General features: G+C 44.1%; 1 protein-coding gene across 3 annotated transcripts; it reads right to left on the bottom strand.

Annotated features, from left to right (window-relative positions):
* On the bottom strand, nucleotides 1-26,219 carry LOC127626207 (uncharacterized). 3 transcript variants are annotated; one of them, XM_052101826.1, is made up of 7 exons: nucleotides 10,346-10,786; nucleotides 10,128-10,234; nucleotides 9,012-9,108; nucleotides 2,115-2,466; nucleotides 1,889-2,008; nucleotides 1,244-1,380; nucleotides 1-1,096 (listed from the first exon to the last, which is right to left on the bottom strand). In XM_052101826.1, exons 1-7 carry the CDS (start codon nucleotides 10,355-10,357, stop codon nucleotides 860-862), a joined length of 1,062 nt encoding a protein of 353 aa, XP_051957786.1. In that variant the 5' UTR covers nucleotides 10,358-10,786; the 3' UTR covers nucleotides 1-859. The 3 variants fall into 3 exon arrangements, with proteins under 3 accessions (XP_051957786.1, XP_051957787.1, XP_051957785.1); XM_052101827.1 differs by lacking the exons at nucleotides 1,244-1,380; nucleotides 1,889-2,008; nucleotides 2,115-2,466; ... (1 more) ...; nucleotides 10,128-10,234; nucleotides 10,346-10,786 and adding exons at nucleotides 17,950-18,086; nucleotides 24,024-24,143; nucleotides 24,244-24,595; ... (1 more) ...; nucleotides 25,160-25,266; nucleotides 25,378-26,219 and having other exon boundaries at nucleotides 4-1,096; XM_052101825.1 differs by lacking the exons at nucleotides 1-1,096; nucleotides 1,244-1,380; nucleotides 1,889-2,008; ... (2 more) ...; nucleotides 10,128-10,234; nucleotides 10,346-10,786 and adding exons at nucleotides 16,404-17,802; nucleotides 17,950-18,086; nucleotides 24,024-24,143; ... (2 more) ...; nucleotides 25,160-25,266; nucleotides 25,378-26,219.
* Nucleotides 26,220-27,034: the final 815 nt, after the last annotated feature.

Here is a 27,034-nt window from a genome sequence, read left to right on the forward strand (position 1 = left end):
ATGATAATATTATAATGTATATGTTTATATAGTAGCACAAAGCAATAGTTCAAAGTCATTCGTAGCTTTTCGCTTATACAGACAAATGAAAATGTTGGTCAGTAATATAAATATAAAAATATTATAAAAATAACCAGTTTCAGCACACAAAAATCATAGGCATTAAGCAATAAAATATATTAGAATTACATGTGTTGTTTCAAATATATCAGTTTTAAAGTATCTCAACATTAAAAACAAAACATAACAGAAGATGACACTCGTGCACACACATGCATATGAATAACGGGGTAAAAACATGTCAGCTAATTGTATGATACACATCTACTCACTACTGCAATGGCAGTAAAACACTAAATTCTCTGGAAGAGGCTCTGCATCTTCAGACCAAATTGAAACAAATTTCTCCAACTATATTCTGCCTTCAAAGTTCATGAGGAAGTGGCAAGGCAACATTAACCAATGCCTCTTAACAGTTTACAGAAAATTCTCTTAACAGATAAATATGACCAATTTGCTTCTCATTAAGTTGTCTCAAAGAACTCATATCTTTTAATGACACACTAGGGTTACACCTGGGTTGGTCATGCCAGATTGAATCAAACAGTGAGGTCAGTTCATTAGGGTTAGGGTTGGGTTTAAAATGTAATGCTGTATTTGAGAACAAATTCTGCCAATGTCCTGTTTGAAAATCTTAGAATTACAAATATTGACAGTTTAAAACAATGCAGTACTCTTACTATTGGACTGATCCAAGATTTGAGTTCTGAAAAAAGCTTTGCTACTTTAAAGTTCTTTTTCTTTTGTTTACACAAAAACTTTTCTTGTCACTATGACATGTTGATAAGAATTCTGACCCTTAATTTATGGTCTTACTCTCAATTATAATAAAGAACATGTTGGGTGGATCATTCTCTCTTTCATGCATGTCTACTTCATCACTGTCACAGACATTTTGGGTGTGAATAAACCATCCTCTGTGGAGTGCTGACTCGAAACGACGGAGTCTGTCTGGCGCTGAAGTCATGTAGAATACAAAGGACCATTTTTCTGGGTCATCGGCACAGATGTTTTTCAGCTCGCTTTTAGTATAACTCTGAAATAATCATAAGCAAGAGTTTAGTTAACCTGGCACTTAAAGGACATTGTTTATAAAATCATCAATATTTAAGACAAGAAAGACTAGTCAATCAAACCTTCAACATCCATCTTCAAAAACCATTTTGCAATGAATGAAACCTACCTCGACTTTTAAAGTCTTCTTATCTTGCTCTGTAGTGCAGCGGAAAAAGTTGTTGGTGCCAGTGAAGTTCAGCACAACAGGAACACCCGCACTGCTGTCCAGAATGTTAACCATATAATAGTAGATGGTGATTGGTGCTGAAACAAAAAAAAGCACTGCATTGACAAATATGTTGAAAATATTGCTTTTGAAATAATCAGACACAAGGCCAATGGCAGTGATTTTAACCAGCAGAATTTAAGCATGATCCAAATAATCGGACAGCAGAAGTATGATTTTAGGATGTAGATAATGATGTGTTATTCCAATGCTTAAAGGATTTTAAACAGCTTTTTGTAATTTTTTTAACAACTTGGTGGCATTGTCCACAAATTTATCAATTTCATAAACTTTTTTGGGAGGCTGTGAGACACTTTAATTCTCAGATAAAAATTCAGAGACTTCCCAATCAATGAGTTTGAAAATATGTTTTGGTTATGTTTTAATGTAATGTTTTTTGGTAGAAACATTTCTACCAAACATTTCTAGGGGCTACCATAAAAATAGCCAGAAAAATAAAAGCTTAGTAGGACTGCTAAAATACAGCAAGTATACAATAAATTAATTTCCCCCCTCAAACATGAATTTACATTATTTGATACAAACCTGACATGGTGTCCTTCAAAAATATCTGCTCCCTCCATGGGGTGACGTACTTGGCCTTGATGTAACTCTTCAGGAACAGATTACTCCGTTCTTTCATCATTCTCACAATCCGTGAACGATCTGAGGTAATGGAAGCATTATTGTAGTAATATTGTAAGTAAACAGGTTTTCTAGACACCAATTATCATGATAATGATCAGATACAGATCAAAATCTAATTTCTTACTAAAGGCAATCTCAGCTGTCTCAGGCATGACAACAACTTCGTTAAATTGGCAATCTGTTTTTCCACAGTTGTGGCAAGGGTTGTCAGCATCCGAGCCCCGAGAAACCACCATGGAGAAGCTTGTGTCACCAAATGAGACAAGAAGAAATTCTTCATCACTGAAACAGTCATCCTTGATGTCCGTATCTTCCAACTCTTCTTCTGGATGTGGTGTTTCCTGGTGGCCACCTGTCCCCAGATCTTCCTCTTTTACCATCATCAGGCTGAAACTTATGACTGTCGGCTCCTTTTTGTACGCTCTGATCTCCTCAGATGTACACTCTGTTTGTACCTTGCAGGGATGATGGATAGTCTAGGGTGTACAGAAAATCCACATCAAGTTAATCAAGTTCATACATATGTTTTGTTTCTCAAGTAATCACTCATGATGAGGTGGTCTCCAGAATATGTTTAAAACACCACCCACACAAGACCATGTGATCAATCTGAGTTTCCGGATTAAACCAAAAAAATTCACTTCTCACTCTTCTGTGTGTATATTTGAGTGCATTACAGTTTTTCTCAGTCGCTTTGGTACATTTCTCAGATCAGAATTGAAATTTTCAAAACTACCTGTTCAATCTTCACGTCATTGTGTCACCTGTGCACATCAAAAAAGCAGTTGCAAATGCTTTGGTACATCCATGTAAATGATTATGTACAATTCTCTGCTGTTTCCTACACTATCAATTGCTTATGTCATGTTGATCAAAATGTATTATTATGGGTCTCTGTTGAATAGTCTCACCTCCCACTACATTTAGGCATTAGTTCATAGCATAAGTGTGACAGGAACAGGACGAGATGGATTCATATGCAGGAAAAGGTTTAATAATAGAATTCAACAAAACTCAGAGGGCAAATCCAGATAGCGAGGTCAAATAAGAGTCCAAAGTCAGAGCCAAGAGATCCAATAAACAAACAGACGGAGCAGGGCAGGTGGGGAATAAACACAAGACAGAACGCTAGAGACAACTAGAAGTGTTTCTAAAGGAGTTAGCAAAGCAAGATAACTACATGCAATAACCAACGAAATAAAAGTGAACTGGCAGGGTATAAATAGAGTCCAAAACAGCACAGGTGAAACTAATATTCAGGAGATTGAGAGCGAGTGTGGGAACTGGAAGAAGTGGGGTGGATTGTGGAACGGGATTCCATGACAGTACTTCCCCCTCTTCTGCGGACGGCTCCAGACGACCACGCTCGGTGACGAGGAGTTTGGTCCCTAAGAAGTGGTGCAGGTCGATTAGGATGCTGGAGATGGAAATTTTCTTTCAGTTCACGGTCCAAGATGTCCCTTGACAGCACCCAAGACTGCTCCTCTGGTCCATAGCCCTCCCAGTCTACCAAGTACTGCAACTGGCCACCGCAACGTCTGGAGTCTAACAAGGAGGGGAGACGTAGACGGATGTCACGGGTTGATAACCACACCCGCTGGCCCGGATGGAAGATGGGTGTGGGTCTGCGTCGCCTGTCAGCTTTAGATTTTTGAGTTTGAGTGGCGTGCTGCAGATGATCATGGGTCTCTCTCCAGACTTGAGTGCACCTTTGGGCCCAGGAATCCACGGCTGGAACATCACTTGGTTCAGCCTCCCACGGGAACAGAGGTGGTTGATAACCCAGGACACATTGAAAGGGGTGAGCCGGGTGGACGAACTGACGAGAGAGTTTTGGGCATACTCAGCCCAAGGGAGGTATGTGATCCAGTTAGTCTGATTCTGTGAACAATAGGCTCTGAGATATTTGCCGATTTCTTGATTCAGATGTTCTGTTTGACCATTCGTTTGTGGGTGGTATCCAGAAGAGAACTTGAGTTGGATTCCCAGTCGATCACAAAAAGCTCGCCAGAATCTGGACGTGAACTGGGTTCACCTGTCAGAAGTAATCTCCTCTGGAATGCCAAAATTTCGGAATATGTTATTGATTATGATGTCCGCAAGTTGGGTAGCATTGGGTAGTCCGGACAACAGAACCAAACGGCACATTTTAGAGAATCTGTCTATAACTACAAGAATGGTAGTGCAATTGTCTGAAGGTGGCAAATCAGTAATGAAATCCATGGAGATATGAGACCACGGCCGATTAGGGATGGGTAACGGCTGAAGGAGTCCAGCTGGTAGGCTGCGTTTTGGATTGGGCACAGACAGGACAAGACAGAATATAATCACGAACATCGTCCGCTAAGGAGGGCCACCAAAATTTCCTAGAGAGTAACTCCACTGTACAAGTGATACCCGGATGACCAGAACAAAGGGATGTATGTACCCATTGCATCAGCTGGGGACGAATCACTGCCGGAACATACGTCTTGTCCGGGGGAGTCTGAGGTGGTGAGGTTCATTCCCTTGGGCATGTTGTATAGTCTCCAATAATTCCCACCTCACTGGGGCGATTAGGCATGAAGCAGGTAGGATTGTGTCGGGCTCTGTAGGCTTGGAGTCATTACAAAAAAGCCTGGAGAGGGCATCAGCCTTGGTATTCTTAGACCCTGGGCGGTAGGTTACCGAAAAATTTAAATGAGCAAAGAACATTGCCCATCTGGCCTGTCTGGAATTTAACCGTTTAGCGAATGTATTCCAGATTCTTGTGATCGGTAAGTACATCAAAAGGGTACCTAGAACCCTCTAACCAATGACGCCATTCCTCTAAGGCTAACTTGATAGCCAGTAACTCCCGGTTTCCAACATCTTAATTTTGTTCGGGGGGAGACAACTTATGGGAGTAAAATGCACAGGGGTATAATTTTCAGGGGCTCTATGTCTTTGTGAGAGCACAGCTCCCACACCAGATTCAGAGGCGTCGACCTCCACAACGAAGGGCAGAGTAGGATCTGGTTGTTTCAATACCGGAGAACAGGTAAATGCATCTTTTAGGTCCTGGAAAGAATGTTGAGCTGGTGTCCACAATAAAGTTTTGGGTTTACCTCGTGTCAGAGTTGTGAGAGGTGCAGCTATCTTCCCGAAGTTTCTGATGAAACGTCTATAATAATTTGCAAATCCCAGGAAACGCTGAAGCTCTTTCAGCTTTGGGTTCAGGCCAGGACTGGACTGCAGAGACCTTGTTGGTCTCCATCTTCAAAGAGCCGGCAGACAGGACATAGCCCAGAAAAGAGACAGAAGAATGATGAAATTCACATTTCTCAGCTTTGACGAACAAGGTGTGTTCCCTGAGCCTTTGTAGTACCCGAGAAACGTGATCCGTGTGTTCAGACAGGTTAGAAGAGAAAATTAACAGGTCATCAATGTATATAATCAGGAAACAGTCAATCATGTCCCGAAAAATCTCATTCATGAAAGATTGGAACACTGAAGGGGCATTAGCAAGGCCATATGGCATAACCAAATATTCATAGTGCCCCCTAGTGGTGACAAAAGTAGTTTTCCATTTGTCTCCTTCCTTGATGCGAATGAGATTGTATGCACTCCTGAGGTCGAGTTTGGAAAAAAATCTGGGCTTTACTGACAAGTTCCAGTGTCGGGTGGATAAGAGGCAAGGGATATGTGAATTTCACCGTGACGTCATTCAAGGCATGATAGTCAATACAATGACGGAGTCCGCCGTCCTTCTTCTCCACAAATTAGAACCCTGACGCTACAGGGGAAGTGGAAGGACGAATTATACCAAGGTTTAGGGCCTCATCAATGTAATCCTCCATAGCCTTAGATTCTGGGAGCGACAAGGGGTACACTCTGCATTTAGGGAGTGAAGACCCCGGAAGTAGATCAATAGCGCAATCCCAGCTATGATGTGGAGGAAGGGCGACCGGAGTTTTAGCGAAAAACATCAGCATATTCAGAATACGCAGAGGGGATGGATACAGGAAACTTAATTTCAGGACTTTCCACTGAGGTTGAAAAAACGGGTAAACAAAGACAGCGCAATAAGCAGTAATTATTCCAGCTCGACAGCTCCCCCGTGCGCCAGGAAATATGGGGGTCATGGAGGTTTAGCCAAGGATGACCTAAAACTACAGAATCTATGGGTGAACGAACAACAAAAAATGTAATTATTTCCTTGTGTATTAGGCCCACCTGAAGTGTCAGAGGCACAGTTCTGTGGGTAAAAAATCTGGATCCAAGTGGTGCTCCATCCAATGAATTAACATTAAGGGGCGGCTCAACTGAACAGAGGAGAATACCAAGACTCTGGACCAAATGATCATCAAAGAAATTCCCGGTCGCTCCGGAATCGACTAGGGCTGCAGTGGAAAAATGAATATTGTTAATTGATAAAATGACAGGAAGCGTAACTTGATTTTGAGTTATGTCCAAAATGACAGAAGTTCTGACCTGGCTCATGGAGGACGAAGGCTGAGGGCGAAGAGGGCATGAAAAAATACGATGTCCAGGTTGACCACAGTATAAACAGAGGTGCTGCGTTAAACGTCTCCTTCGCTCAGCAGGAGTTAATGGAGAACGACCAAGTTGCATGGGTTCAGGTTGAGTAAGACCTTCCAAGGGTGAGGCTTGTAATGGATTGGGGCGTATGGTTTGTTCAGAACCACTGGAAGAATGTCTATATGTGCGATCGCGTAACAGGTTATCAACCGAGATGGAAAGCTGTATATAATTCTCCAAATTCAACGACTCTCCCCGGCAGGCTAGCTCCATTTGTAACTGAGGATATAAACCAAGGCGATACACAGTTAACAGAGCCGGTTCGCTCTATCCGCTTCCTGCGGCAAGAGTGCGAAATTCTAGAGCATAGTCAGCTGCGGTACGCGACCCCGGCTTAATATCCATAAGGCAGCTACCTATATCACTCCCGGCTGCTGGATGATCGAATACCCTGACAATTTGGTCACAAAACTGATCATATGACGATAGAATAGGGCTATTAGTGGTCCATAGTGCGGTGGCCCACTGCCTTGCTCTGCCAGTAAGCAGGGAGATGGGGGTGATATTGTAGAAAAACACTACACTGCATAAGAATGCCCCAGCAATTATCTGAAGACCCTCTCAGGATTCCAGCAGCGTGTCAGGAATTTCTACAGGTTCTGGGACAGGTACAGGTTGAATAGAAGCGGAAGGTTGAATGGGATTTAACTGGTCAGATAAAGCTCGTACTGTCTGTAATATTTCCTGGATCTACTGTCCCTGGGTGGCCAATGCCTGTTCATGCCTCCCAACAGTAGATCCTTGAGACGTAATCGCCGCACACATCCATTCTAAAGAGCTTTGTAGGTTTTCCGCTGAATCCATGATTACGGTTGGTTATTCTGTGACAGGAACAGGACGAGATGGATTCATATGAAGGAAAAGGTTTAATGATAGAATTCAACAAAACTCAGAGGGCAAATACAGATAGCGAGGTCAAAACAGAGTCCAAAGTCAGAACCAAGAAATCCAATAAACAAACAGATGGAGCAGGGCAGGCGGGGAATAAACATGAGACAGAACGCTAGAGACAACTAGAAGTGTTTCTAAAGGAGTTAGCAAAGCAGGATAACTACATGCAATAACCAACAAAATAAAAGTGAACTGGCAGGGTATAAATAGAGTCCAAAACAGCACAGGTGAAACTAATATTCAGGAGATTGAGAGCGAGTGTGGGAACTGGAAGAAGTGGGGTGGATTGTGGAACTGGATTCCATGACAATAAGTCTTTACATGCAAAATGGTTGAACAAGTTGTCATAATATGTCAAGCATATTTCTATACATTTCCATTAGACTTTTATTCTAAATCTGTCCTGAATTGGTAAATTGCTCCCAGGTGAATTATTGACTTACTCTAACAAAGGTGCATCTCATGAACCATCAACTGGCAAGTATATATATAGCCTGAGCACAACACAATGTTACAATGTCTGACAATGGAAAGACAAGGAATTGGACAGGGTCAACAGCCAGAGAGAAGAAGAAGAAGAGGAGTGAGGACAGAGGAGTTGGGAGGCAAAACAGAGGAAAAGGCAGAAGAGGCCAAGGACATATGCGCGTTCCTGATGAGATAAGAGCCACACTTGTAGACCACTTGAAAGTACGTGATAGTTTGGGACAATGTCAGTTTACATCGCTCCAACGTCATCAGGCAAAGGTTTGCGGCCCACAACAGAATGCTGATGGAGTTCCTCTCATTTACATTTATGCATTTGGCAGACGCTTTTATCCAAAGCGACTTACAGTGCAGTTATTACAGGGACAATCCCCCCAGAGCAACCTGGAGTTAAGTGTCTTACTCAAGGGCCCAGCATCTTGGTGGTGCTGGGGCTTGAACCCCGACCTTCTGGTCAGTAACCCTGAGCCTCAACCACTGCCCCACCCTACTCCCCATTCCTTAACCCCATTGAGGAATTTTCTCAGCATGGAGATGGAAAGTATATGATCGCCAGCCACATACACAGATGACCCTTCTGGCTGCCATGGATGCAGCGTGTGATGACATCACAGCAGATGCCTGCAGAGGCTGGATAAGACAATCTAAAAGATTCTTTCCATGCTGCATCGCAAGAGAAGATATTCATTGTGATCAAACTCCCACATACAAGGTGTAACCTACAATTTACAATAATTGTCATCAAAACTTTAGCCATAGTTTACATCAGAACATCCCTCCAGAGTACACTGTTATATTGATAACATGACTAAGCAATTTGACTGTATTATCAGTACACAATGACACAAGGACTTGTAATTCTGATGGCACTGACATGTTCATTGACACAGATATTTACATTTGAGAGATGAACTAAGGATTTTGAGCGAGAGACTGGCTTTTGCAGGTAATCCATGGTGTTTTGCTATTTGTACGAATTGTTCTGAGAAATGCACTTACTGTTTTGCAAATGTCGAGGATGATTCGAGAAATGTACCAAAGCAACTGAGAAAAACTGTAATGTGTGGGTAAATTCTGAACTCACCAGTAGGGGGGATCCTTCAGACAGAATCTCTGCAACTTCTTCTGGACATAAACCCTCAGTGTCTTTCCCGTTTAGCATCAGGACTTTATCTCCATTTCTGAAGATAGATAGATAGATAGATAGATAGATAGATAGATAGATAGATAGATAGATAGATAGATAGATAGATAGATAGATAGATAGATAGATAGATAGATAGACAACAGAACAAGACAGATAGATAGATAGATAGATAGATAGATAGATAGATAGATAGATAGATAGATAGATAGATAGATAGATAGATAGATAGATAGATAGATAGCAGAACCAGACAGACAGTCAGATAGATAGATAGATAGATAGATAGATAGATAGATAGATAGATAGATAGATAGATAGATAGATAGATAGATAGATAGATAGCAGAACAAGATAGATAGATAGATAGATAGATAGATAGATAGATAGATAGATAGATAGATAGATAGATAGACAGATAGATAGATAGATAGATAGATAGATAGATAGATAGATAGATAGATAGATAGATAGATAGATAGCAGAACAAGACAGACAGTCAGATAGATAGATAGATAGATAGATAGACAGACAGACGGACGGACGGACGGACAGACAGACAGACAGACAGATAGATAGATAGATAGATAGCAGAACAAGACAGACAGATAGGCAGACAGACAGACAGACAGACAGACAGACAGACAGACAGACAGACAGATAGATAGATAGATAGATAGATAGATAGATAGATAGATAGATAGATAGATAGATAGATAGATAGATAGATAGACAACAGAACAAGACAGACAGACAGACAGACAGACAGACAGACAGACAGACAGACAGATAGATAGATAGATAGATAGATAGATAGATAGATAGATAGATAGATAGATAGATAGATAGATAGACAACAGAACAAGACAGACAGACAGACAGACAGACAGACAGATAGATAGATAGATAGATAGATAGATAGATAGATAGATAGATAGATAGATAGATAGATAGATAGATAGATAGATAGATAGATAGATAGATAGATAGATAATTTAATAACGGATAGATTTATAAATGATTTAGAAAAAATTTATTCTATCACAATAATCTTACCTTACAAAAATTCCATTGTTATAGTTTAAAAAGTTCTTCACTTCATAGGAGTGTTTCCCTTCACTCTCAGTATGGAGCAACGTCACGCCACCGCTAACAAGACTCCCCTGAAAAATTTCACACAGTTAATGTTTCCACCTACATACTAACAAAGATGTCAATTGATTGCTGTTTATTTAAACAGCAAGATAGATTTGCATACAACAAAAATTGCTTACCTCTGCTGCCATGTTGATCTCAGCACCGATTACAAGGATGTGTAAGTGTGGCTCTAAAATACTGCCTTTTCAAAGTCAGCAGACCTAATAGTGAGGTAGGAAGAGGAAGCTGCGTACTGATGTCCAAAGCATATGGTTTACTGAAAAAGAAGAAGTGTTCTGTTTTAGGGGAAGACAAAAAAGTGTTACGCACATGGAGGGAAAAAGATAGCTAGACAGATATACAGACAACAGAACAATATAGACAGGCAGACAGACAGACAGACAGACAGACAGACAGACAGACAGACAGACAGACAGATAGATAGATAGATAGATAGATAGATAGATAGATAGATAGATAGATAGATAGATAATGGATGTATGGATGGACGGACGGACGGACAGACAGACAGACAGATAGACAGATAGTCATGTTTTTGTTGAAATAAAGAACTAGCAAAGTTGCTTACTGCCCAGATTTGTTCAGTAACTCACTATGTAAGAATCAGTGGGATACATCTTATATATCCAAATCAAAATATATCATCCAGATGGAAAAGCATGCAAAAGAAATAATCAGGAAATATGTTTTTGACTATTATTGATAAAATGTTTTGTATCATCACAAAGGGATTGAGCTTCTAGTCCACTCAGAGGCCAAGATATTCAATGAAATAACAAGGGTGATGCTTGAACTGAAAATTAGACTGAATATCTATGGGGCTAAAATGAGACTTTTAAAAGCGAGATGAAAGTGAACAGAACCAAAATTACATGGTTACAAAGTTAGGACCAAAAAAAACTGTTTATCAAAAGATTATAAACACATACAATATGATTTATGAATAATTGGAGTCTTTTTCTCATTTTTTGCTATTACTAATATCGCCACCTACCGGGCAGGGAGTAGAATTTATAGTAAAAACTGACTTAAATATACTTTAAATTAAATAAAAATTGCTTGACTTGACATGACTTTTAAAGCCATTCGAAACCGGCAACATTTAAACTCTTGTTTTAGTGTTCCTAAACAGGTGAGGGACTGTCTCTAATCCAATCCAATCTCTAAATGTTTTAGACCCCCCTTTAGACCTGTATTTAGGGCTGACCACATGTGATCGGATCAACTGAAATGCATCCTAATACCAGGTTAAAACATCCTCGCTGACCGTGAAGGCCTACAGCGCTGCTGAACGCGCCAAATCAGAAATATGCACGGGGGTGGCCCTGATCCCGACACGCTGCAGGAACTGCACTCAGCGACCGGCCTCGCCCTGAGAGCGACGAAGGTCACAGTCACTCAGGCAGGTGATGGCCACGCTCTTGGTCCAGGAACGTCAACTGTGGCTGAACTTGGTCGAGATGCGTGAAGCCTACAAGGCTCTCAAGAATTCCTGAACGCCCCTGTCTCCCAGTTCGTCCTCTTCGGCGACACCGTCGAGGACTTCGCCCAACAGTTCTCCACGTTGAAGAAGCAGACGGAGGCCATCTCTCACATCATGCCATGCCGCAAACCTGCTGCCCCGGGCCATGCCCCGTCTGCTTGCCGAGGGCACCCCCCTGCAACTGCCGCCAAACCTTCAAACCCTGGACAGACCTCTGCTTTCTACGGCAGGAGTACCCTTGCAGCAGGTGTCCCGACACGTCCTGGTCATGACCGACGCCTCCAAATCGGGTTGGGACGGCGTGTGCAACAGGCACGCAGCCGTTGGAACGGGGCCCCACTGCGCTGGCACATCAACTGCCTAGAGTTGCTGGCTGTTCTCTTTGCCCTGAGGAAGTTTCTCCCATTAGTTCGAGACAAACATGTCCTAGTTAGGTCAGACAGCACCACAGTGGTGGCTTACATAAATCGCCAAGGTGGAGTATGCTCCCACCACATGTCACAACTCGCCCGTCGTCTCCTCCTTTGGAGACTCAAGTCGCTGCGTGCCACTCACATCCCCGGCAACCTCAATGTGGTAGTCGGACGCGCTGTCACGACAACGCTTGCCCAGTGGGGAGTGGAGGCTCCACCCCCAGTCGGTCCAGCTGATCTGGGAGCAGTTCGGCAAGGCCCAGGTAGACCTGTTTGCCTCCCAAGAAACCTCCCACTGCCCGCTCTGGTATGCTCGGACAGAGGCTCCTCTCAGGGCAGACACATTGGCACACAGCTGGCCCACAGGGCTGCACAAGTAAGCATTTCCCCCAGTGAGCCTTCTTGCACAGGTGCTGTGCAAGGTCAGGGAGGACGAGGAGCAAGTCACCTTGGTGGCCCCCTATTGGCCCACTCGGACTTGGTTCTCGGATCTCACGCTTCTCGCGACAGCCCCTCCCTGGTGAATTCCCTTGAGGAAGGACCTTCTTTCCCAGGGACAGGGCACGCTCTGGCACCCCGCACCCAGACCTCTGGAACCTCCACGTCTGGCCCTTGGACGGGATGCGGAAGATCTAGCCGGTCTACCATGGACCATCGTAGACACAATCAACCACTTTAGGGTGTAAAGATGCCCCTTCTACCAGGCATCTTTACACGCTAAAGTGGTGCCTGTTCGCAAATTGGTGTTCTTCCCGGGCTGAAGACCCACAGAGGTGCGCAGTTAGGTCAGTGCTCGTGTTCCTACAGGAGAGGCTGGAGGGGAGGCTGTCCCCCTCAAGGTGTATGTCGCTGCTAATGCAGCTCACCACAAAACAATAGACGGCAAGTCTCTGGGTAAGCACGACTTAATTATCAGTTTCCTAAAAGGCGCCCGGAGGCTAACTCCCTCCCGGCCAAGCCTGTTCCCCTCCTGGGATCTCTCGGTGGACCTCATGGGCCTCCGGAGACCCCCCTTCGAGCCGCTAGATTCAGCTGGACTCAGGGCCCTCTCTCTCAAAATGGCCCTGCTGATCGCGCTCGCCTCCATCAAGAGGGTCGGGGACCTGCAAGCGTTCTCTGTCAGCGACACTTGCCTGGAGTTTGGTCCGGCAGACACATACGTGATCCTAAGACCGTGACCGGGCTACGTGCCCAAGGTTCCTACTACACCCTTCAGAGATCAGGTAGTGAACCTGCAAGTGCTGCCCCGGGAGGAGGCAGACCCAGCCCTTTCGTTGCTGTGTCCAGTACGTGCTTTGCGTATCTATCTGGACCGCACGCAGAGCTCTAGAAGATCTGAGCAGCTCTTTGTCTGCTTTGGGGGACAGCAGAAAGGGAACGCTGTCTCCAAACAGAGGCTCGCCCACTGGGTTGTCGATGCCATTTCATTGGCTTATCACACCCAGGCCGTGCCCCCCCCTTGCGGGTTCGAGCGCACTCAACCAGAAGTGTTGCGTCCTCGTGGGCACTGGCCAGGGGCACCTCCCTAGCAGACATCTGTAGAGCAGCAGGATGGGCAACACCTAACACTTTCGCGAGATTCTACAATCTCCGAGTTGAGTCAGTATCGTCCAGTGTTTTCTCAGGTCCAAGCCTGTAGAACTCGGTAACACGCTGACGAATTGGCCTGGTGAATCGTTTGCGCCTAGCGCCCTTTCCCTCAGCCGGGGTAAAATAGTGTGCCTTTGTTCCCAGTAGACCCCATCTTTCGGATCCCTGGTTGATTCCTCCCTAGCCCTCATGGGTCCGCAGTTCAGCGGAGGAATTCGCCGACCCAAGCCACTATGGGTACTCAATCCTGTACTGAATAGGTGCTCCACAGGTTATGGCCTCTTGTTCAGGCCTTAACTCCCTTAGGCAGTTCCAGCTGCCTCGGTCGCCGTGCTATTGCACTCCCCCCTCTATAAGGCTGGATCTACCACCGCGCCAACTTTCCTACATAGGACCTAAGTGGCCATGTGATGTATTCGCCACCTTTACCTCCCCTGCAGGGTAGGTGTGGTCTCCGCAGGGTCTTCTCCCCCTGAAAGAATAGGAAACTGGGTAAGACCCCCTTCCCTTAATGCATGTAAGGGCCCTGGCCGTAATTGCTCTATGCGAGAAACATATAGAGAAAAGAGGCCCAGCCAGGCTTGGCCCGTTCCCAGGTTGGCAAGCATCAACTTGTTCCCCTCACTAGGGTAACCATAAGGATTCTGATGACTTTAATGGGGAATTGGGGAAGGGTACGTGGAGGCTGATACAGCTGGTTGCATTTGCATGTAAGAATACCTGCCGCTTCTGTATCCCACTTCAGTCATGTTGTGTCTTCCCCACCACGTCACTGAGCCGAGCCACTGTTGTTGCCGGACCATTTCCGGCTCAGAAAAATCCTGAATGAACTCCCGTATTTGCCCCGCTTAAATGCCCATATGTCCGGGGGTGGGGTATGCAAATACCGTCTGCCAACTTCTCATTGGCCTTTTTTCATTGATCAGAGGCATATATCGGTGCTCAAGAGAGACCCCTAGTGTCGCTTCTCCGACACAACGTCTCGTTCCCTCCATCGGGGAACGGAGGTTACATACGTAACCTAGACGTTCTACATTAGATTGTCAGTGTTTTCTTATATGGGTTGACAGTGTCAAAGATACAGACTTTAGCAGATCAAAATGTTCCTTTAGTTTTTATAAACAAGAACCCTACATTTTATGTTTATTTTTTCAAAATAAATGAATCAAAACCCATTTGTTAAAACCCATTTGAGTCATGTTAATTCATCAGCCAAATCTTAAGAAAGAATTTAAGGCCAGACATGAAACATGTTAATTAAACATCCCTGACTATTAACAGTGTTTTGTTTTACATGTCAACATGTTAGTTACAGTGAACGTGTTAGGTAAAATAAACGTATGGCCCCATGTTGAGTTTTCATCTGGATAATCTGACCCCTGCAAGAAAGTAGTTGAAGAGCCCTGCTGTATAGTAACCCCTAAATAAATGTATTTAATTTTAAATAAATATTTGTTGTGAAAAAAGCAGTCATAGCATATAATTTACTATAGCAAGACAAAGTGAACCCATTGAAAATCGACGTTTGTTTTTGCATTGACTGGTCATAAAATATGATCTCATCTTCATTCACTCACGAACAGAGATGTTAACCAGTTCCAAAGAAGGTTATTTTTAACCTCACTGAGCATTCTGCGGTGTGCACTTTGAGTCATCTTGGCTGGACGGCCACTTCTAAGGATTGTAGCCACAGTACTAAATCATCTCCATTTATAGAAAGTTGGTCTAACAATGCATAGATGACTATCTAAGCTATTTAAGAAAACATTGTTTCCCTTTCCAGCTTTTTGCATAGTAACAATTATTTATCGTTGGTCTTCTGAAATTGTTTTTTCTTTTTTAGAGGCATGGTCCACGTCAGCAGATGCTTCTTGTGAAAAGCAAACTCAAGAAGTTTGAGTGCTTTTTATAAGTCACAGTAGCTCTAACCCACACCTCCAATCTTGTTTCATTAATTGGGTGCCAGGTTTGCCAACCGTTGACTCTATTTAGCTTTTTTTTACATTTTTAGCCTAGTGGCTCACTTTTTTTTTTCTCCACATCATGGTAAATGTTCAATAGGATGTGTCCAGTAAAGATATGAAATATTATAATTGTTTTTGTGTTGTCAGCTTAAGCACATGCCTTGTCTATACTTTAATGAAGTTGAGATCACATTTTATGACCAATTAATGCAGAAAACCAGCTAATTCCAATGGGTTCACATACATTTTCTTGCCTCTGTATTTATCAAAAAAATAGAGTTTAATACTAGCAAGGAAAGTACATGCACTTCTTTTCTTCCGCTTTAAGCACCAAGTATGTCTATGTATGGCAGCAAGTCGCAGCAGCAGCGTAGCAGATCTAGTCTGCCAAGAACAAAATCATATCAATATGTCATACCCACATTTACATGCTAGATCTTCAGAGAGTTGTCATGACTGAACTGATTCAAAATTAATTGACCATCTATTAAAGTGATTGAATTATTTTATGCCTAAAGTAAAAAAGCAAGATGAAAAAAACATTTACTGTACATCAACAAGCACATTTGGAGTCTTTGTTCATTGTAATAAAATGAAGAGAAGATTTACTTAAACACACTTTCACATGACTATTATTTTATTTTTTAATTATTAATGTTTAAAGATTTAAAAGTAGAAATATCATACTTGAAAACATTATAAAGTATTAATTTATGTAGCATGGTTCAAGTCATTAGTATCTTTTAGCTTATACAGTCAAATGAAAATGTTGGTCAATAATATAAATATGAAAAACTAATAAATAATAACCAGTTCCAGCACAAAAAAATCTCAGGCATTAAGCAATAAAATATATTAGAATTACATGTGTTGTTTCAAATATATCAGTTTTAAAGTACCTCAACATAAAAAAACAAAACATAACAGAAGATGACACTCGTGCACACACATGCATATGAATAACGGGGTAAAAACATGTCAGCTAATTGTATGATACACATCTACTCACTACTGCAATGGCAGTAAAACACTAAATTCTTTGGAAGAGGCTCTGCATCTTTAGACTGAACTAAAACAAATTTCTCCAACTATATTCTGCCTTCAAAGTTTATGAGGAAGTGGCAAGGCAACATTAACCAATGCCTCTTAACAGTTTACAGAAAATTCTCTTAACAGATAAATATGACCAATTTGCTTCTCATTAAGTTGTCTCAAAGAACTCATATCTTTTAATGACACACTAGGGTTACACCTGGGTTGGTCATGCCAGATTGAATCAAACAGTGAGGTCAGTTCATTAGGGTTAGGGTTGGGTTTAAAATGTAATGCTGTATTTGAGAACAAATTCTGCCAAGTGTCCTGTTTGAAAATCTTAGAATTAAAAATATTGACAGTTTAAAACAATGCAGTACTCTTACTATTGGACTGATCCAAGATTTGAGTTCTGAAAAAAGCTTTGCTACTTTAAATTGAGTTATTTTTCTTTTGTTTACACAAAAACTTTTCTTGTCACTATGACATTGAGGCGTGGGGGCGTGGTCGTGTGTCGGTCTGCGGGAGAGAGAGAGAGCGGTAAGGCTTGTCACCTGGTTTATAATCAACAATAACACCTGTGTCTTGTTATAGTGATGCGGAGAGAGACATAAAAGGAACGCAGAGTACCCAGAGGGGGAGAGAGAGAACACAAACACAACACTTGCTGAGTTAGGATCGGACTCAGTGTGTAAACCATTTATTTAGTTATGTAATCGAATCTACGTGAACAGACTGTAGTAAGAAACGTGAGGCAGAGAAATAAAAAGTCTTGCCTACACTGCTTCGTTGTCTCCTGACTCCTCCATTCAGACCCAAGAGTGTTAAAGACATGTTGATAAGATTTCTGACCCTTAATTTATGGTCTTACTCTCAATTATAATAAAGAACATGTTGGATTTATCATTCTCTCTTTCATCCATGTCTACTTCATTACTGTCACAGACATTTTGGATGTGAATAAACCATCCTCTGTGGAGTGCTGACTCGAAACGACGGAGACTGTCTTTCTCTGAAGTCATGTAGAATACAAAGGACCATTTTTCTGGGTCATCGGCACAGATGTTTTTCAGCTCGCTTTTAGTATAACTCTGAAATAATCATAAGCAAGAGTTTAGTTAACCTGGCACTTAAAGGGCATCATTTATAAAATCATCAATATTTAAGACAAGAAAGACTAGTCAATCAAACCTTCAACATCCATCTTCAAAAACCATTTTGCAATGAATGAAACCTACCTCGACTTTTAAAGTCTTCTTATCTTGCTCGGTAGTGCAGCGGAAAAAGTTGTTGGTGCCAGTGAAGTTCAGCACAACAGGAACACCCGCATTGCTGTCCAGAATGTTAACCATATAATAGTAGATGGTGATTGGTGCTGAAACAAAAAAAAGCACTGTATTGAAAAATATGTTTAAAATATTGCTTTTGATATAATCAGAAACAAGGCCAATGGCAGTGATTTTAACCAGCAGAATTTAAGCATGATCCAAATAATCAGACAGCAGAACGTCTAGGTTACTATTATAACCCCTGATCCCAGATGGATGGAACGAGACTTTGTGTCGATTGATATGACACTAAGGGTCTTTCTTGAAGGCCTCGTTTACTTCTGAACTTGAGAAAAGGCCAATGAGAAATTGGCAGACATAATTTGCATGCCCCTCCCCTGGACATACGGCATAAAAGGAGAGAATCGTGCGCCTGTCCATTCAGGAGCCGAGAAAGAGGTTCGGCCGCTACAGTGGCTCAGTACAGCGTCGTGGCTGGGGGGACACAAAGTCTCGTTCCCTCCATCAGGGAACGGGGGTTACAATAGAAAGCTAGTCATTCCCCTTCTGTCGCTCACTTGACGTTGTGTCGATTGAAGCGGCACTAGGGGTCCCTATTCAATTACGCCATGCACTGAACCGTGTAGGTGTACTGCTGATGTAGGTCCTGCAGACCACATCCTGCCCACGCTGGGGGGAGGTTAAATGTGGTGAATACGTCACATGGGTTTTCAGGCCACATGTGGAAGTGGTGAGGTGGTAGAACCTACCTAGCAAAGGAGGAGTTACTACAAACACAGTGACCAGGGGGCAGAGGGGACTGCCCATGGGAGATGCGGGTCCATCAAGAGGGGGACCGTACCGTGGAAAATACACACAGGGTGATTAATCCATTATGGCCAAACCCTGTGGAGCACCTATTCTGGTACAGAGTAGTTAGTACCCGTAGTGTGTCTGGTCGGGAATTCCTCTTCTGAATTCGTGGACAAGAGGGCTAGGGAGGAAAGAGTTTAGTGGACTCTCCTGGGAGATAGAGTGCACATGATCGCCTCAGTGGAGGGGAAGGGCGCTATGTGCAAGCAGAACACCCAGTCAGCCATCCTGCATTGCCGAGTTCTATGTGCTCAGACCTGAGAAAATACGGGACGAGACCTACTCAACCCTGAAATTGTGGAATCTTGTAAAGGTATTGGGTGTTGCCCAACCTGCCACTCTGCAGATGTCTGCTAGGGAGGTGCCATTGGCCAGTGCCCACGAGAATGCCACATTGCTCATAGATTGTGCTCGAACCCGCAAGGGGGCGGACACGGCCTGGGTTTGATAGGCCAGCCATGGTGTTGACAACCCAGTGGGCAACCTTTGTTAAAGACAGCGCCCCTTTCCGCCTTCTGCCACAGCAAACAAAGAGCTGCTCAGAACATCTAAAGCTCTGCATGTGGTCCACATAGGTATGCAAAGCATGCACTGGACACAGCATCGAGAAGGCTGGGTCTGTCTCCTCCTGGGGCAGCTTCGCTTGCAGGTTCACAACCTCTGAGGGAGTCGTAGGAACCTTGGACACGTAGCCCAGTCGAGATCATAGGATGACGTGAGCATCTGCCAGACCAGACTCCAGGCAAGTGTCACTGATAGAGAACGCTCGCAGGTCCCCAACCCTCTTGATGGAAGTGAGCGCAATCAGGAGGGCCGTCTTCGAGGAGAGGGCTCTTAGCTCAACTGACTCTAATGGCTCGAAGGGGGGTCTCTGAAGGCCTGAAAGGACCAAGGAGAGATCCCATGAGGGGAACAGGCATGGCCTGGGAGGGTTCAGCCTCCGGGCGCCTCTAAGGAACCTGATGATCAGGTCGTGCTTCCCTAAGGACTTGCCGTCCACTGCATTGTGGTGAGCCGACATGCCGGATACATAGACCTTCAAGGTGTAGGGGGACAGCCTCCCCTCCAGCCTCTCCTGCAGACATGAAAGCACTGACCCGACTGCGCATCTCTGCGGTTCTTCAGATCGGGAAGAACACTAATTCGTGAACAAGCGCCACTTCGGGGTGTAAAGCTGCCTGCTAGAGGGAGCTCTGGCTTGGTTGATCATGTCTACTACAGCAGGTGGTAGGTCACTTGGCTACTAGGGTGACATTTTCCTCGTCCTCACTGGCCTTGCACAGCACCTGTGCAAGTAGGCTCACTGAGGAAAATGCACATTTGCGCAGCCCCCGGGGCCAGCTGTGTGCCAGCGCATCTGTCCCAAGGGAAGCCTCCATTAGGGAGTACAAGTTCAGGCAGTGGGAGGTCTCTTGGGTAGCAAACTGGTCCACCTGTGTTGCCGAACCGCTCCCAAATCAGCTGGACCACTTGGGGGTGGAGCCTCTACTCTCCGCTGAGCGTGCCCTCTCGCAGCAGCGTGTCCACGCTGCCTTGTTGAGTCTGAAACCAGTGCTGAAGAGGTCTCATATGCATCAACCTAAGTGTGGCCACCGCTAAGGATGTCATATGCTCCAGGAGCCTCTGGAACCACCGCAGTGGAACCGCTGTGCCTTCTCTGAACGAACTTAGGCAGTTCAGTACCGGCTGCATGTCAGTTGTTAAGACTGAGTCTGCTCTGAACCGAGGAGAGCTTGCTCCTTTCCCAGTTGACCTGAAGCCCTATACAGCTGAGGTGCCTGAGCACCTGGTCCCTGTTGGTGCACAGAGACTCTTGAGAGTGAGCTAGAATCAGCCAGTCTTCGAGGAAATCAAGTACGTGGATGCCCACTATCCTTAGCGGGGCAAGTGCGGCCTCTGCAACCTTCGTGAAAATGCGAGGGGACAGGGACGAGCCGAAGGGGAGGACCTGGTACTGGTATGCCGGGCCGTCGGACGTGAGCCGTAGGAAGGGTCTGTGCCGAGGCAAAAGTGAGACGTGAAAGGTCTACCGCTGCGAACCAATCTAGATGCTAGACACAGGTTAGAATAACTTTCCGCGTGAGCACCTTTGAACGGGAGTCTGTGTGAGGCCTGGTTCAGAACAGAACAGATTGGCTGCCACACACCGCCTATCTTGGGTACGATGAAGTGAGGGCTGTAGAACCCTGACTTCATCTTGGCTGGAGGGACGGCTCTATCGCATCCCTGTGGGGTGAGTGCCTGGTGAACAAAATCGCTTATCCGAGTCGGATGGTCTCGGCAATGCCAGCGGGTTGGAAGCATAAGCGAAGCGTCCAAGCTCCGGGTGGGGGGCACTAACGGGACGATCACGTATGACGTACCCGGTGGGGCTTTGCAGTGGGGGGAGCAAGTAATATTATGTTGGGGAGCAAAATTGCATCCCAAAACAGTTAAAAACTTAAAGCACTTACCTACCTCCGCATACCCGGCTGGGGGCGGGAAAGTGACTGAGGAGGTTCTATGGAGGCGTCTTCTAGACTGTCCCGCAGGGAGTCTACAGTCGAAGGCTCTTTTTCTTGGCAATGTGGGTACCATGGCCCAGGGGGGTGTGGCAAGAGATTTCCCTCCCGGCCATCCACCAGGGGATGGAATGGTCCAGATACCAACTCTATAGCGGCCATCTCGCTCCTTGGTTTAATCGTCTCAGGAACGATTGGGAACCTTCTGGGTCCTGATATTGGTTCTTGAGACGGGGGAGCATCAGCTTCCTGCGGGGAGCCAGTTCGGGCAGTGGGAGGTCTCTTGGGAAGCAAAGTGGTCCACCTGTGTGTTGCCGAACCGCTCCCAAATCAGCTGGACCACTTGGGGGTGGAGCCTCTACTCTACGCTGAGCATGCCCTCTCGCAGCAGCGTGTCCGCGCTGCCTTGTTGAGGTTGCCAAGGATATGAGTGGTGTGCAGCGACCTGAGCCATGGCGGGTGAGTTGTGACATGTGACGGGAGCTACTATGGCTTGGCAATTTATGTACGCCACCATTGTGGTGCTGTCTGAATGGATCAAGACATGTTGGCCCTGGATCAGCGGGAGAGCCCTATGCAGGGCAAGAAGAACAGCCAACAACTCTAGGTAGTTGACGTGCCAACATAGGTGCGGTTCTGTACCAGGAGCCAGTGGCTGCGTGCCCTTTGCACACAGTCCCCCAACCCAGTTTGGAGGCGTCTGTGGTGACCACGACGTGTCTGGACACCTGCTGTAGGGGTACTTCTGCCCGCTGAAAACAGAGGTCTGTCTAAGGGTTCAATGTCTGGTGGCAGAAAGAGGTGATGAACAAACGGTATGTGTCGCGCCGCCATGCCCATCTCGGGACTCGTGTCTGAAACCAGTGCTGAAGAGGTCTCATATGCATCAACCTGAGAAGCGAGGCCACCGCTAAGGATGTCATATGCTCCAGGAGCCTCTGGAACCACCGCAGTGGAACCGCTGTGCCTTCTCTGAGCGAACTTAGGCAGTTCAGTACCGGCTGCATGTCAGTCGTTAAGACTGAGTCTGCTCTGAACCGAGGAGAGCTTGCTCTTTTCCCAGTTGACCTGAAGCCCTATACGGCTGAAGTGCCTGAGCACCTGGTCCCTGTTGGCGCACAGAGACTCTTGAGAGTGAGCTAGAATCAGCCAGTCGTCCCGAAACAGTTAAAAAACTTAAAGCACTTACCTACCTCCGCATACCCGGCTGGGGGCGGGAAAGTGACTGAGGAGGAGGTTCTATGGAGGCGTCTTCTAGACTGGCCCGCAGGGAGTCTACAGTCAAAGGCTCTTTTCTTGGCAATGTGGGTACCAGGGAGGTGCGGCAAGAGATTTCCCTCCCGGCCATCCACCAGGGGATGGAATGGTCCAGATACCAACTCTATAGCGGCCATCGCGCTCCTTGGTTTAATCGTCTCAGGAACGATTGGGAACCTTCTGGGTCCTGATATTGGTTCGTGAGACGGGGGAGCATCAGCTTCCTGCGGGGAGCTCTATTCTGGGGCTGAGAACTGGGCCCAGGTTGAAGCAGAGCTGCCTGTTGTTTAGAAGCTGCAGAGGGATGGTCTCGGCGAGCAGACGGAGCACGGCTTGCGCTGGAACGGTGGCGAGGCATGATGTGGGAGATGGCCTCCGTCTGCTTCCTCATTGCCGAAGACTGCTGGGTAAAGTCTTCAACGGTGTCGCCGAATAAGCCGAACTAGGAGATGGGGGCGTTGAGAAAGTGCCCTTTGTTGGGGTCCCGCATCTTGACCAGGTTCAGCCACAGATGTCGTTCCTAGATCACGATTGTGGGCGTCACCTGTCCGAGTGCCGGAGCTCTGAACTTTGTGGCCCGGGGGCGCGGTCGGTTGTCGAGAGGTGTCTTTAAAAAGACGTTCAACGCCAATGTGTATACTCTTTAAGAAGAAATATACTCTTTTACAGGTCTATTTGCTCTTTGAGGAAACGCCATCGAAGTGCTCAGGTGTATGGACTGCACTTGCGTGCAGCGAAGCGAGAAAGCCACTGGCAATGCGCCATAGGATTCAACAGCAATGCTCTTAGAGGCGAGTGGAACAGTAGTGGAACACCAGCTTGCTGAACACACAACCGCTCAACTCTGAAAAAAAAATCTGAATGGACAGACGCACGATTCCCTCCTTTTATACCGTATGTCCGGGGGATGGACATGCAAATTCCGTCTGCAAATTTATCATTGCCCTTTTCTCAAGTTCAGAGGTAACCGAGGCCTTCAAGAAAGAACCCTGGTGTCGCTTCAATCGACACAACATCGAGTGAGCAACAGAAGGGGAACTATGATTTTAGGATGTAGGTAATAATGTCTTATTCCAATGCTTAAAGGATTTTAAACAGCTTTTTGTAATTTTTTAACAACTTGGTGGCATTATCCACAAATGTATCAAATTCATCAACTTTTTTGGGAGGCTGTGAGACACTTTAATTCTCAGATGAAAATTCAGAGACTTTCCAATCAATGAGTTTGAAAATATTTTTTGGTTATGTTTTAATGTAATGTATTTTGGTAGAAACATTTCTACCAAACAGTTCTAGGGGCTACCATAAAAATAGCCAGAAAAATAAAAGCTTAGTAGGACTGCTAAAATACAGCAAGTATACAATAAATTAATTTCCCCCCTCAAACATGAATTTACATTATTTGATACAAACCTGACATGGTGTCCTTCAAAAATATCTGCTCCCTTGATGGGGTGACATACTTGCCCTTGATGTAACTCTTCAGGAACAGATTACTCCGTTCTTTCATCATTCTCACAATCCGTGAACGATCTGAGGTAATGGAAGCATTATTGTAGTAATATTGTAAGTAAACAGGTTTTCTAGACACCAATTATCATGATCAGATACAGATCAAAATCTAATTTCTTACTAAAGGCAATCTCAGCTGTCTCAGGCATGACAACAACTTCGTTAAATTGGCAATCTGTTTCTCCACAGTTGTGGCAAGGGTTGTCAGCATCCGAGCCCCGAGAAACCACCATGGAGAAGCTTGTGTCACCAAATGAGACAAGAAGAAATTCTTCATCACTGAAACAGTCATCCTTGATGTCCGTATCTTCCAACTCTTCTTCTGGATGTGGTGTTTCCTGGTGGCCACCTGTCCCCAGATCTTCCTCTTTTACCATCATCAGGCTGAAACTTATGACTGTCGGCTCCTTTTTGTACACTCTGATCTCCTCAGATGTACACTCTGTTTGTACCTTGCAGGGATGATGGATAGTCTAGGGTGTACAGAAAATCCACATCAAGTTAATCAAGTTCATACATATGTATTGTTTCTCAAGTAATCACTCATGATGAGGTGGTCTCCAGAATATGTTTAAAACACCACCCACATAAGGCCATGTGATCAACCTTTTGATCACATGGCCTTTAATTTCACATGGAGTTTCCGGATTAATCCAAATTAAAAAAAAATTAAATATAAAAAATTGCAATTTCACTTCTCTCTCTTCTGTGTGTATATTTGAGTGCATTAATGTGTGGGTAAATTCTGAACTCACCAGTAGGGGGGATCCTTCAGACAGAATCTCTGCAACTTCATCTGGACATAAACCCTCAGTGTCTTTCCCATTTAGCATCAGGACTGTATCTCCATTTCTGAGGATGGATGGATGGAGAGACAACAGAACAAGATAGACAGACAGACAGACAGACAGACAGACAGACAGACAGACAGACAGACAGACAGACAGACAGATAGATAGATAGATAGATAGATAATTTAATAACGGATAGATTTATAAAGGATTTAGAAACAATTTATTCTATTACATTAATCTTACCTTACAAAAATTCCATTGTTATAGTTTAAAAAGTTCTTCACTTCATAGGAGTGTTTCCCTTCACTCTCAGTATGGAGCAACGTCACGCCACCGCTAACAAGACTCCCCTGAAAAATTTCACACAGTCAATGTTTCCACCTACATACTAACATAGATGTCAATTGATTGCTATTTATTTAAACAGCAAAATAGATTTGCATACAACAAAAATTGCTTACCTCTGCTGCCATGTTGATCTCAGCACCGATTACAAGGATGTGTAAGTGTGGCTCTAAAATACTGCCTTTTCAAAGTCAGCAGACCTAATAGTGAGGTAGGAAGAGGAAGCTGCGTACTGATGTCCAAACGTATGGTTTACTGAAAAAGAAGAAGTGTTACCCACATGGAAGTAATATGATAGCTGTATGTGTCATTCATGTTTTTGTTGAAATAAAGAACTAGCAAAGTTGTTTACTGCCCAGATTTGTTCAGTAACTCTCTGTGTAAGAATCAGTGGCATAACATGTCCACAGTGCTACAAGCTGCTCACTGGATTATCTATGAGTCAAACTGACTAAATCACAAACCAAGGGCTCAAACAGTCAATTTGTTTTGTAAACTGGTGTGCTACCGGTGTAAAACATATTTTTTCACAGGAAGTTGTCTTTTAACTGCCCTTTTAAAATATATTCTGGGTTCTGGCAAAACAACTGAAGATCAATCGATAGTAATTGGGGCAAAATGTTTAAAATCCATAAACACTGATTTCAAATCGTCCCTTCTTTTCATCAAAAGAGTAAAAATCGAGGTAACAAACACTTACAATGAAAGTGAATGGGGACAATTTTTGGCTTAAAGGCAGAAATAAGAATTTAAAATGTTTATGAAAGCACTTGAATAAATTATTATGCATAAACGTGTTGATTATTTGAGCTAGTGTTAAATTACATGGGTAGCAAATTTGTCAAATTGGCTATAACTTTACACAGAAAAGGTTAGTGAGAGGTTTTCGTGTTATTACACATACTGTTTATGTCTTGTTGCTATACTTTTGAAACAGCAAGTATTTTAATGTTTACAGATTGGCCCCATTCACTTCGATTGTAAATACCTCACTGTAACCCAGATTTATACTTTTTGTAAAGATAAGAATGGTGGAATCTAACTGTTTTCGTAGTAATCAGCATTATGCCACAAATGCTGTCAATTGAGCTTAAATTGTATTGAGCCCGGAATATTCCTTTAAATGCCAAAGCAAGAAAGACAAGAAAAAAATATATATTTTCAGGAAATTTTGTTAAAGACATTTGACATTTAATGCACATTTATGGCAAAAACATGTAGCACTGTCATGTGCATATTTGCGTGTTTCAGGAAGTGCCACGTTTTCGCAAACATCACTGATTTAATATTAATGAAAAAAGAAAGTTACACATGCACATATATGTACACAGGATACTTCCTCACATAAAGTAATAGAACAAAAAGAAGATGAACAAACTGGCTGCAGGGGAAGTGCTGCTTAGTAAGTAGGAATATGAAAAACAAATGCTACCCTCAAAGTTCACTCCATTCTGTGCTGTATGTCAAACTTGACTTGACCTTTCAATGATTAGTTTAAAATTCTTACTTCTTTAAGTATTTGCCCTCAAAGATCTTCCACAGGTGCAACATTTTAAGGAGTCAACCACTCATTCAGATTTTTCTTCGGAGCCAAGCGGTTGTGTTCAGCGAGCTGAATTCCTCCACTGATCCATTCACCTCTACAAAAAGCTCTACCGCATTAAAGCGGCTTCTCCCCCTCGTGCACCGGTGGAGTGCAGAGAACGCCCCTGGGTGCTTCAGCAGTCTAAAAGACTATATTTCCTTCTAAAAGTGTGGCACTCATGGAGAGTG

This window comes from Xyrauchen texanus, chromosome 32 (assembly GCF_025860055.1).
Source record: "Xyrauchen texanus isolate HMW12.3.18 chromosome 32, RBS_HiC_50CHRs, whole genome shotgun sequence".
Lineage (NCBI taxonomy): Eukaryota > Metazoa > Chordata > Actinopteri > Cypriniformes > Catostomidae > Xyrauchen > Xyrauchen texanus.

What these genes read in the sequence shown, in the direction of transcription:
- LOC127626207 (XM_052101826.1), bottom strand. An exon ending in GACAGCTGAGATTGCCTTTA is followed by an intron (nt 2,009 to 2,114) that starts GTAAGAAATTAG and finishes CCATTACCTCAG; the next exon opens with ATCGTTCACGGATTGTGAGA. An exon ending in TTTGAAGGACACCATGTCAG is followed by an intron (nt 1,381 to 1,888) that starts GTTTGTATCAAA and finishes TTTTTGTTTCAG; the next exon opens with CACCAATCACCATCTACTAT.